Source organism: Chlamydotis macqueenii, chromosome 13, assembly GCF_036417535.1.
Source record: "Chlamydotis macqueenii isolate bChlMac1 chromosome 13, bChlMac1.mat, whole genome shotgun sequence".
Taxonomy (NCBI): Eukaryota; Metazoa; Chordata; class Aves; order Otidiformes; family Otididae; genus Chlamydotis; species Chlamydotis macqueenii.
In genome coordinates, this window is record NC_141568.1 from 21,729,892 (window position 1) to 21,742,994 (window position 13,103).

General features: G+C 39.8%; 1 protein-coding gene across 8 annotated transcripts in view; it reads right to left on the reverse strand.

Moving 5' to 3' along the window:
• Positions 1 to 1,080: 1,080 nt before the first annotated feature.
• Positions 1,081 to 13,103, reverse strand: part of PHKB (phosphorylase kinase regulatory subunit beta) — an 86,247-nt gene continuing 74,224 nt past the window's right edge. For all 8 annotated transcript variants that reach the window (XM_086757786.1, XM_086757785.1, XM_086757789.1 and 5 more), the window contains 5 exons: positions 11,198 to 11,332; positions 6,013 to 6,142; positions 5,541 to 5,648; positions 4,062 to 4,202; positions 1,081 to 2,120 (listed from right to left, as the gene is read on the reverse strand). In XM_086757786.1, the coding sequence (XP_086613912.1) occupies positions 1,983 to 2,120; positions 4,062 to 4,202; positions 5,541 to 5,648; positions 6,013 to 6,142; positions 11,198 to 11,332 (652 nt within the window). In that variant the 3' untranslated portion in view covers positions 1,081 to 1,982. The remainder of the gene's footprint in view (positions 2,121 to 4,061; positions 4,203 to 5,540; positions 5,649 to 6,012; positions 6,143 to 11,197; positions 11,333 to 13,103) is intronic.

A 13,103-nucleotide genomic window follows, 5' to 3' on the forward strand; every position in this document is an offset into this window, starting at 1 on the left:
TTAAATCACAAGCAATTGCAAACCAAACAACAGCGATACTGTCTAGCAAAACGTCAGTGCTCCTGAAGCAATCTGTAGATTTGTATTTAAAGCATTGATTCCTTCCCATAGGGTTTACAGTTTGTAGACAAGAGTTATATTCTGTGTTTGAATGACAAGAGAGACATTAGTTTTAAAGATTATTTTAAAATAACGCTAGAAATAGACATGGTTGCTAATCACTAGTCTGTGACTGGCTGCAGATCTGCAAGCAATACTTAAAAAAACCAAGCCAAATCACTGAGGTAAGTGGAATTTAGTGTAGCAGATAACTCCTGAAGCAGCAATGAACGAAGAAAATTGAGGCTGTGTTGGATTGCTGTTTAAACTGGTGGCTCATCCAATATTCACAGCTGCTGTCGGCGGAGTCTGCTGTTCAACTGTAGCCGCCTTGCTGGAGCGCAAGCAACGCTGCAGCCCCTCAGAACACGTTCTGCTGTGAAGCGCCCTAACACACTGCAGTAATGTCCCCAGCAGTGAGAAACCAGCGTGTTTGTGCTGGGTTTCCCCTCCCTGCTCCCCCTGCCACCTCTGCACTTTGTCTGAGCGATAAACGTACTGCAGCAGGGAAGAGCAGCAAGACCAGCACTCTACAAGCCACAAATCAGCTTTGCCAACCTTACTCATTCTCCACGTAATTTGACAAGAGACTTGTTAAAGGTTTAGTGTCCTCCTTCAACAACACGTTCTCCTACTATTTTGGGTTGAGAAGGATTGATTCTGCGATTTCTGGGGAAGCTCTGCAGATCAGGAAGTACTAACCACTGCCGAAGCATGTCCAAACAGCCGCTCCTCCTGCGCCCAGCTTCGCTCCCTCGCTTTTGCCATTCGTTTCACCCTCTAAGTTAAGCTGCCTGCCCCTAATACCAATATAGCAACCATTCACTGATGGCTGAGCTGTAGCTGGTCACTACTCTAATTATCACCATGTCTGAGGACGAGTTCTAAAGCTCCTGTATATTTTGTGCCGCTGGAAGAAGCAATTTAATGATCCATTCCAGGCAGTTCCAGCTGCCACTGAAGTCAACAGGAGACTTTGCATGCGACTTGAAGGACTTTTATTGGCAGGTTTTTTTACAAGCATTTGCTTTTTATTACTTTCACCAAAACAAAGCATATAGCATACAGTGTTTTCACACATTTAGGAGATAAATAAGTGTATCTTAAATTCTTTTAATGCATTGATAGCTGAAGGTTTTTCTTCGTTGATGTTAATTTTAAATACAGCTTCTGTACCCTTTTCTTTAAACAAACTTTTATCTTGGTACCATGTTTCCCTTGTTAATTTACAGATGTTTAAACACCAATTGGGAAACTGCAGTGGTATTTATTGCTAGAGATAAAAAGTTGCTCTATTAGAATGAAACCTGTGTATCAAATTACCAACTGGTAAATTTTAAAAAAAAACCATAAATGTACACTGTCAATTGAACTGATACAGAAAAACTTTAAAGAATAACAACTATTTAACCTTCACCTCCAATTTTTGTGTAGAATAATTAAAAAAAATTTCAAATTTTCATATTTCCACACTGAGTGGTGTGCATGTTAATTATTGTATTTTCTGAATTTCATTTAGAATTTACAGTCAACTTGTGTGTAATTATAAATAAACAGAAGTATAAAGACAGAATCTCATACTGCATTTCTCTTGAAGTTACCGACTAAGTTAAATGCATAATTTAAGATCATAAATACAATCCCATTCAACTCAATGAAATATCATAGGACTAACTTCATGTGCTCAGAGCTTCATGCTGCATAGCTGAGAAAGGAAAAAGTTAAGTGGCACTTAGTATCGTTAACGGCACTTCTTTCAGCAAAGGAGAGTGTGCATGTCTATTGCTAGCCAGGGTCACCCCTCCAAACAGTATTTTAATATAGGCATGAAAAATACCTAGAACACTAAATAACACAACAATTCCTCTGCTGTGTTTCAAGCTTTAGCTAAGGGTACAAGGATCATCATTGCTCGGCTTCATTTCCCCTTCCAGCAATAAAGCGGTCACAGCTTTACTCAGGTAGCTGCACGTTCCCTTTTTTCCGATCGGGTGAGTGTTGTAGAACGCAGTCATGTCGTCCTGCAGGAGAGGGAAAAGATTTTTCCAAATTTTTTTAAATCCAAGAACCAAACCACAGGTAGCACGTGAACTAATTCATTAATCAGGACAATGTTGTTTTTTCACTGAACACCTGTTTTGCACATGTAATGATGTTAAAACGTCTGCTTATTCTCAAATTATATATTTGGCTGCTACAATAAAGGTGCAACTCTTTAATTCAGGAAATTGATTACTCTTATTAAATCAAGGACAGAGACTGTGTGGTGAAAATTTAGACTTCTGCAGTTTTAGGGTGTGTTTGAAATCACTGGAGTACGTATTTTTGCGATTTATTACATGTCACCAGGGAATTAACAGATTTCAGAATATTCCAAGTCAGTTTGATGGAAGACCATAGTTAGGATTAGGATCTCTTTCAGCAGTGTTTGTTAGGAAAGACCGAGACAGAATATCATCAGAACAATCCTAAAGAGGCTCCAGTGACCTGCCAGCGGGCATATACCTGGGAATACGGGAGAGTCAGGTTCCAGGAAACTTTAATGTAAGGAGCTGAAATTCCCAACAACAGTCCTGAAGATACTATTCACAACTACAAGTTGGGATGACTTTCTAAGAGATAAAAAGGCATCATTCTAACTTGATCTGGGCTTGGAAAAAAAATGTATCACTTTAACGGGGGCTGGGGCAGCACCAGTAAGAACTGGGATTTGCATGGGATTTTTCTTTTTGTTCATAGCCATTGGGGATTTTCAGCTTGTCACAGAAGTCAGTAGCATGTTCAAGATACGGTGCAGAGCTGGCACTTAACAGCCGTTTGTGCGGATGGCAAGTCTGATTTTGCTGCGGCTCCAACCACAGAGTCATGACCCTCCAAAGTGGTAAGGCCAAAAGAATCAATTTCAAGACAACTGTCCTTTTAAAAATGAAGGTACTGTGCAAGGTGGTATGTTGCTAAGGCTGGATATCTGGCTTGCTTTCAAATCTTATTGCAAAAAAGTAGTGGCAAAAAACTGAACCTTGAAACTTTTGAAAGAATTCTTAAGGAACGAGGAATTCTTCCTCAGTTTTTAAAGGAGCTAAATTCAGCAACAGGAAGTGCTGTCGCGTATCAATATGTTATGAATCGATAGATCACTTAGAGTTAGCACAGATATCACTGAATATATTGTGCCCAATAAAATGCCAGACAGAGAGAGGAAGATCATCCTCAGTAGCACAGGGACTTGTCTCACTGCTTTACTCACATCTCCTCCTTCAGCCAGCTCAATGAACGGAGCTTTATTACAGAATTTCAGAGCTTTGAGGCAACAAAAGTTGTAGCGAGAACATTTAGAGGTCTTTAAAGCATACAACCTAAAATCTACTGAAGTAAATCTTAAAAGCTACTTAAATGTTCCAGTTCCATGTATTTGGATTTTAAGCCTTAGACGTTAAAAGCTTGCTAGGTCATGCACGTGACTCTAGCACAAAAATCGGCAGCTGAGAACAGTTTTGGTTTCCAGTCCGTGTGTCAGTATTGTCAGCATGAGTTCTTTGGCGACTCAGTTTTCCTTAGTATCTGCGTACATAGGATCCTAAGTTCACACTTCCTTACTAAGCTTCAGTTTTTTCTTTCTTTTTTTTTTTGTTATTATTAACTCTTCTCTGTTCTTGCGTCCCCCCTAATTCATTCTTTCCCCTCTAATTGAGTATTACAACCATTTCAGCTCATTTCAGAGCTATGTAGCACTGAGTGTTCTCCCTACCATACCAGTTTGAATTCACAACTCAGCAATGCAGTAAGTGTGCATCCTTTATCTCTGCTCTTTGCAGACTTACACTGCACTCAGGTATATTGATTTATTATTTCCATTCCATTCTGAACTCAATTGCTTTTTATTCTGAACTGCACAGAATTCACATTTATAACTAACTTCAATAGGAATGGTAAATTCTATAAAACAGTAATATTTTACTCACTTGTTTTTCAGCTCCCTTTGGACTGCTGTGATCTTTCTGAAAGTCATTAAAAGCTTCTTGCACCACTTTGTCCAAGTCCACTTTGTCCTGGAACTCTAGCTCAGGATTTCTCTCCAAAATAACAGATATAACCATCAACAACTAGAAGGCAAAAAAAAAAAAAAAAAAAAAAGACTATAAGACTTCAAATTGGATTTTTTAAAATTCAGCTTACATAAAAGCACTGTTAATAATTGCAAATGCTTTTATCAAGCAGGAAGCCTTTTAATAACGGCCCAGGTAATAGTGCACAGGTAAGAGGATTCTGACTTTGATAAAAGAATCACTGACAGAGCAGGCTTTTATGAAAGGTCACAATTTCTCGTGACTACCTAGGGAAGGGCATTGCATAAATGATTGACATTCACGTCTAACTTTGCTGGGAGCCGGGGAAGTTATTTTCCAGTTTACCGAGTTCCTTGCGTGGCTGCACAAATGCTGGTGCCCAGCCAATGAAGAAGGTGAAAAGCAGCAAACACTGAACCTCAGCATTGGATGTTTTGAGACATAATCACATAGTGTAATTGTACTATGACAAAGTTTATAAAAAACGAAGTCAATATAGACCAACAAAAAGTCTTGGTTCAAGAGAATTTGCATTCCTTGTATCTGAAAGAGGTTTAAAATGGGAAGGTGAACAAGACAAGTAACCTGCCATAATAACGACAAGTGGGCAGTAGGGTCCATACTGGCCATCCCACTGGGTTTTGATAATTGTGTTGTCTTTTAGCAAAAAACGAGGATGTTCTAGCAAGCGGGATGACCACTGGTTGTTAGCCAGAATCGAGATGGATTTGATTTTACTGTGGAGGAGTTCTCCCAGGCACCAGAGGCATATACCTGGGAACTAACAACGAACGCTGCTGCCAGCACAGACGGCAGTTACCAAGGGTACAGATGCTCCTCATCTGTTCAGAAAGTAGACGCGCAGTGGTGGGGAAGGAGTTAAACAGCCTCTTGCTGTACTGTTGTGCATGGGCCATAAGGAAACGGGAAGTTAGATGATTCAGTAGCATAATCAACTTACTAGACAGCCTCAGCAAAACGGGAAAGAAGACTCTATCGCAGGCAAACTGGTATTTTAGAGCAGTTCCTCCCTAGACCTAGAAAACTGTTAGGAAAAGGCACGGGCTAGCGACTTGAAGGAAAGCAACTTTGGAGTTACTCTTGTTACTAGTTTTCACCTCCTGTGACATAATTGTACTGGCACTGTCATCAAAATTTATCTATTTGCTAAAAGGAAAGAACATCAAGAACTTAGTATATTCTGAACATGTTAACAGGAACCTGTTTAATCACACAAAATCTACAGAGACACCACTGAAGCATGTTTTTATATTTCAAATGCTATTTCTTCAAATGTTTGAGCCTCGGTTACTTTTTTTTTAAGCTGTAACAGTCATGTGCATTATAAAATTTCATTTATTGTAGGCCACAGACCTCTACAATAATTTGCCTATATTCCGGCTGGTCAATATTTTGCAGCATATCTTCAACTAGAAGGGAAAAATTCATCTCGTACATCGTCATATCCGATAAGGTTGGTTGCTGAAAAACAAGTAGTATTTTTACTCAAAGACCATTCGCATTAAATCAAAACCACCCCCAGGCAGAGCCTGCTTGCTTGTTGAATAAATAATACTCAACTAAGAAATATGACCACTGTAGGATCAAAAAGGGAGCAGATTTCAGAGTCCGTTCCTTGGAAAAGGTCTTCGAGACTTACGCTTTTATAAATGTGTTTAAATAGCAGTAACTGACTTCCATCCTATCCTAATTGTATTTTACTCAGAACCACATTACCCTAAGTAATTCATTATGGCATAATGGCATAGCAGACATTAACGATAAAATAATTCACCATTAATAGTCAGGCAGAGCAGAAATAACTGAACCTCCTTGCTGGTTTTACCTGCGGTAAAAACTTCCCTGCCACTATTAAACCATTAGGAGTTCTCTCCAAGATCTGCCACACTCGATCGTAGAATCCAGCAGGAGTTCGATTGAGAGAACCGTCTATCTGCCTCCTGTTTAGCCAGCTTCTGTGGACAGAGAAAATCGAGAAGTTGAAGTAAAAAAAACAGTTAGAGATGCAGAACCATGTTTTGTGGCGTAAGCCAGTATGGCAAACAGTGACATAAATGCATATTAATGATGGATACGCAGCGCATGTTGTGTGTTCTGGTAAGGTACGCTCTAAAGCAAACAAAACCCAGATGCTCCGCATCCAGCGGCTAGAATATTACATGTGTGTTTGTGCACTACCTAACTGGAGAAAAAGAATGAACTGAAATCCCTGCAGTGTGGTACAGTAACAGCAGCAGGCTGAATTCATCATGTCTAATCAATTTAGGTCACCTTCAACTAAGCCATTGTTCTGGTTTTGTTAGTGAGGGGGGGCCTAAGGTGGTAGCTTCTGTAGGAAACTGCTAGAAGTCGCTCCCCTTTGTTCAGTGGTCTCGGCCGGGCCTAGGGCGGACCTGCTGCTGGCCAAGGCCGAGCCAATTGGTAGCAGAATGTCCCGTGATAATGCCTCTGCGATAACGTATTTAAGTAGGGGAAAACAGGAAAAAGAGGAGAAGAAGATGTGAAGCAGCTGAGCGGGGGGCAGAGAGGGGGAGGCGCGAGCCTCATGGGCCTTGCAGGCCTCACCCTCTGGCCTCCCGCCGGGCAGCCGACTGGGCCCAACTCGGCCCGGCCCGGCTGCAAGAAGTGGAGAGGAGCAGTTGAAGTGAATAAGATGTAAAAAGGATCCTGAGAGACGTCTGCCAGCCTGTTGTGAGGAACGGCTGCAGACGCCAAGGTCAGTGAAGAAGGAGGGGGAGGAGTAATATGGCTCCTGGCCAAGATTCCTCTGCAACTCGTGGTGAAGACCATGGTGGAGCGGGTTGTCCCCCTGCAGCCCATGGAGGTCCACGGAGGGGCAGAGATCCACCTGCAGCCCGTGGAGGACCCCACGCCAGAGCAGGTGGAGGCCTGAAGGAGGCTGTGGCCCGTGGAGGGCCCGCTGGGACAGCTGTTCTAGAGGGACTGCACCCCGTGGAAGAGATGACCCACGCCGGAGCAGTTTCACGAAGGACTGTGGCCCGTGGGAGGGACCCCACGCTGGAGCAGAGGAGGAATGCGAGGAGTTCTTCCCCTGACGATGATACAGCGGCATAAAACAACGCGTGATGAACTGACCGCGACCCCCATTCCCTTTTCCCCCCCAGTGCCGCTCGGGAGGGGAAGGTAGTAGAGATAATGTTAAGCCCGGGAAGAGGGAGGGGTGGGGGGAGGTTATCTTGTTCCCTGTCTCATTCTCCTGCTAATTTTTAGAAATAAATGAATAGTTTTCCCCAAGTCGAGTCTGTTTTGCCCGTGACAGTAACTTTAAGGATTTCTCCCCGTCCTTATCTCAAACCTTGAGCTGTTTTTTCTTATATCATCTCCTCCTATTCTCTCGGAGGGTGGGGGGAGCGAGAGAGAGACTGCGTAGTCTGGTCCTGATCAGGGCTGAACTACGACAGCCATACATAAAATAGAAGTCACTGTGTGGTACCTGTGACAGCCAAATTTATACACGCTGAAAAAAAGCAATAGTAACTGTAATATTAAAATGTGTTTTATCATACTACAGTAGGCAAACCAATTCATTATGTAAATACAGTTCAAGGAAATTCTGTGTCTATAAAATACAAAATGTAACAGATAATGGATTAGAAACACTTATCATTCTAATTTAAATACCAAGTTAGAAAAATGCATTTCAGCTGGGTTGCTGAATGTAGGGGTTTTTTTTATGATGGTGTGTAGAAAAACAAGTGGCCCGTAAATTCAGAACACTTGACAGAATGGTTTTGTTAAACTAAAGCTTTGAACAAACTGAGTTACATTCTCCATAATTACAAATTTTGTTTCCCTTCAGAAGCATACTGTCCCCACCTTTTTTTTTACCTGCAGTCACGAAGCCTGGAATTTAACTTTTGTATTTTCCCTTCTGAGCATTACTACAGCAACGGAGCTTTAGCCGGAACGTCCGAGAAGCCAGCAGTGGAACTTTACGAAATGGCAGCCATGGGTATGATTTTAATTGGTGGATTCACAGGACAGAACTAAGTCTTGTGTAACAGTACGGCACATATTTGACAGAAGAGCTTTGCTAAAAATTACTGTCCTGAGTTGGTTTTTAAATTTTAACTAGAAAATCTATTTTTATATGGTCAGAGAGTAGTGAGAGCTCCTCTAGGAAGCAAAGCTCTGATGAAAAGCAACTAATACTGCTGTGTCTTAGTTTAATATTCCTGCAAACGAGTTTTTTTAAAGAAGTTTCATGTCTTCTCAGGTCACAAACAGATCTTTTATAGCCTTAATAAGAGGGAGTAAGAACTTCAGGAAGCATCTCATCGAGGAAAGGTGACAAGTTTCTACACCTAAATCTTTGGATATTTGCAGCAGAGGAATCAACACGCTACTACACGTTATTTACCACTGTGGACTTGTTTGTGGTTTTTGTTGGTTTGCTTGTTTTTTTTTTTAAACTACATTTGAATTACTGCTTGGCAACATGGCTTTCTGTATTTCAAAGACCTAGTTCCAGTAGGCTGTTCAAAAAGAAAAAAAAAAAAAAAAAAAGAAAAGAAAAAAAAAAGAAACGCCCTGGTCAACTTTATTAACATTATTGTTCTGCAGAACTTTCGTAGCCTAGCTCAAATGAAATTCAGCACTAATATTTTGGGAGTTTTAATTTTTCCTCTGTTTACAGCGCTAGATTAACTTTATACATTTTGAATAAAATTACTTGTCAGTAAAGTCACTATTTATGCAGATGTCAGTGTGCCTGATGAAATAACAAAAAGATCTTATATTGAAACCCTTAAATACTGGAGAAATGGTGAGAATTCCTTCTGAAATCTGACCAGAAAAGAGAACTCTAATTCAGACAACTCCATCTGTGTTCTTACACTTTTCTTCTTGGGGTAGCTCCCAATCAGGCTAGAAAACCAAGCAAACAGTGTGTTGACTTCTTGGTTTGTTTTTTTTTTTTTCAAGAAGAAATTGAAAAAACAAGTATCACAAAATGGCGCATCTTCTGAACAGGCTGGAGCTCTAGTTAAGTGAGACATGACTTATGAGAACAAATTTAAAGTTAAATCCTCAAATTACTTGTGATACAATAGCTGTCACTGACTTACTATTGACTTCTAATTACCACTGCTGGGATCCAGACAACATGCAGCGGTTTTTTCCTATATAACTGTATTGGATTAAAATGACAAATTATGAAAAAATGTCTCATGAACTACTTCTCAATAAAACACTTAACTGCCAAAAACTTGTGCCTGTGATGACAATTCCATCTAATTCTCTGCACAGGTCTGTCCTTGGACTAGGACAAGAAAACATTCATAAAAACAAAAAGACAAGTTCTGATAGAAATAAAAAGTTGTTTTCTTAGTACAAAGAAAGAGGCAGTTGAAGATGTCAAAAATACTCCAACCTATCTAAATTACTGTGGTAAAGAAGGGAGTCCTGTAAACGGTATGAGCAAAATGAGTTTTGTAACCGTTTGGACCACTAAGAGAGTAATGCTCCATTTTAAAAAGGCCACTCGCAGTCCGGTGACCTACATAAATAGGTCAAAAAGAATACCGGCGGAAGTCTACGCTCTGTTGATGGGCTCTCTCATTTATATGTATTTATCTATAAGGTATCACATCCTGGAGCCCAGTGTAAAGGTAGGAAAATTCTCCATGAAAATGTAGAGAGACTGTTAGGGAGGTACATGTACCACTAACTCTTCAGGTATGACAAATTAATTGGCAGCGATACGTGGTATTGCAGCAGCAGAGATTTTTTTTTTCCAAAAATCACAACAGTAGGAAAAACTGTCACAGAAAGAAAATGCAAGGAGACAGTGTTCTGCATTTCCTGTCAGGAAGAGAACTTTTTAAAACAAGTCACTAATGGTAAGGGAAAAACGAGCTAGTAATGCTGTACAGGAAGAAGTTAAAGGTAGAAAGTTTTGAAGGATATGCTGGCTAGCTTTTGTACTCAAATAATCCCCAAAAAAGAATCCTCATCGTCAGAAAATCAATCAGAGTGCTCTTTGCTGACCCAGCTGTCATACAATAAAGGAATCAAACGCTGAAGGCACTCAGGTGAGCTCTCTAATGAAGGATGGTGCTTGAATTGCTTACTGTGATTGACCAAATTGGCTCCTAAATAGTGTAATAGCATGTGGGAGATACAGCGTCCACAGTCAGCTGGACTGAGAGATCCAACATCACACAAATTAGGTAAGAGAGAGCAGACACCGATTTAAGGAGCTTTTTTCTCAGGCATTATAGACTGGGGGAAAAAACATTGTGTGTTTTGAATTAAGCAGGAAGGTAAGTAGTATGATGTGGTGTATTTCCTCTTTGTTGAGAGAAAAGGCCATCATCAGTTCAGTCAAGGACTACGGAAATTATCAGCAGTATTATGTGCCAAAGTTTAATCTAACTTAACTAGAAATAAAACCTACAGGAGGACTTTTTACTTTACTCTTGTCAATACAGTTAAGTGGAAATATTGTAATTTTAACTTTTGTCTTGCACACTTTGTATCACAATGAATACTCTTTTTGGCAGCTAGTTACAGCTTAGAGAAAAGATTAGAAGTTTCAGGCAGCACTGCTATCTTTTGAGAATTTTAGAGCACATCTGTTCTTAATTCCTGTAATATGCTAGAAGAAAGAGGGCACTGAAGAGCAGACAAACCGTTCTTAGACGTTACTTGAGTAGACGGTATTGAGTAATTTTTGTCTCCTTTCCCCACATCAAAGAATGTAATGCTTCACATTACTGCCAAAGGATAGAGATTACTACTGTAAAGTAAGACTTCTACAAAGATAAAGCTGAAAAGGGAAGATGCAATATCAAAGAAACCATTGTAGAACCTGGACACAGGTGAAAGAATGAAAAAGCGCATTTTTGCTATCTTTCTTTAAATAACTATATCACTGATTGCGGATGCCAGGTGATTTCTGATGTATACAAAGTAGTTCAGACATGAAAATTACTGGAACAGCCTATTGTGAAGGAAAACAGGTACCACAAACCCCCACGTCTCATTACCTCCCCTGCTGCTGTGGCTGAAGAATATCCAGCAGAAGCTGCTTCACTTCACTGGGAGACATCTGGTATAAGTCCTTGGCTGGCAAATCCCCAGCACGGATTTTCAATTCGTGCTTCATGGCATGGATAATCCATCTGAAGTAAAGGCAGGAATACTTTTATTAATTAAATACGGCATTTCCAACAATGAAAAATTAGTCTAATAAAATTGCTCATAAGAATTACACATGATCCTGCTATTTGGCCGTCAGGACGTGCATAAAATACCAAACAAATAGTTTACTACTCTTATTGTATTGTAGAATTTACCCTGATTTTGTGTTTGTTTGCAATATGACACAAACCGAAAGGGATAAGGCACAGATTTTAAGAAATGGGTTGCGAAGCATGCTTTTCATAGGGAAGATGTATTTGACCACATATTTTCCTACGTCCCGTGCTCATTAAGACAAATGTTGACCTGCTTTTTGATGTTTAAATTCCTACTCAAAATTATGCTCTGACAATATATGCATTTTGCTGATGAGTATTTCAAAAAACATAAAAATTAAATGATTTTACATTTTAAAATACTTCAGGGCTTATTTATAGTTTTAGCCTTTCAAATTCTTTTTTGCAGTCTATCACGCTTTTCTTTCTTTTGCTACTCCCTTTTGAAAAGATTTGATTAAATAAAAGTATGGCAACAGTGAAGATTTTTCAGCCTTAGGTATCAGAGGCAGAACTTTGCAAATTATTGAAGGAAAATGCTGAATTTTATTCTGCGCATTATATAAAAACAGTACTACAGCCTCCAACATAATATCAAAAGTGAAATAACATATAGATACATCTGAAGCAACGTAACTGAGCATAAAGCTCAGTCTCTTACCATCGACATTGCTTCCGTTCAAGTAGGTATTACTATCAAAAGGGAAAATGAACTTAACTAGTTTTTCTTCAAACAGTCCCTCATACGACACTCCATCAAGTCTGGGTTGCATCAAAGAGCCTTACTCTGTTTATCACAAAATGCGGGTATTCCTAAGAGAGTTACCTTGTCACCAGCACAGCCGCATTCCGCAGCCAGTTCAGTATTCAGCCTACACGGTACAGAACGGTTTTGTTCATGTCAGTCAAGTCACAATCTTTTCTGAAGGATTCTTAGTAACTTGACAGAATTCAGAGATGTCAGGCCAACTGATTCAACGTTGCTTTAGATTTTAGGTTTCTAGGCCCAGCCACTGGGGCAAGATGGACATACTACATTATCCAGAACACACAACTTCTATTTATTTTAGTGGGTCAACAGTGTCCTCCTCTTGTTATTAAGATTAACAAATGAGGAACTGGTTCTTCTTCCATTAATGACTCAAATATATCTGTGTGGAAGTAATTCACCGGTATTTTCTCTCTGCAGTGGCCTACAAAACATAGCAAAGTCAAGAGTGGACCTCCTACCGAACTCTTCACTGAGAGGACATGGGTAGAAGTCAGTTGGTTAAAGGTTTTTACTGTAATAGAGCTGTCAGGAACTTGATCTATTTCAACATGAAACACTGAAAACAAATCAATAACAAGACAGTAAATCAAATCATTATCAAACTGGAATGGTGCTTCTTCCAGAAGGTTAATTTTGCTCACTGGAGTGGGCAATAACACCGGAGTAAAGGAAATTGAATCTCAAGCATTAACCTTGGAAGAAAGAAGAAAAAAATTTAAAAAGGAGTAGCTATAGAGAATGAGGAAGGGGAGGAAAGAGGCGTAATGCAGATCTGTAGAGGGTACAGAAAAGGTATTTAAGTGCAAAAGGATAGATGTACTTGCAGTTAAAGGTATTACAGGTGATTTGAAAAGTTTTTGGTTTTATGATGACTTGAATGTACTGCTAAGTGGAAGCATGAATCTTGTGTGCTAGAAAAAAGAC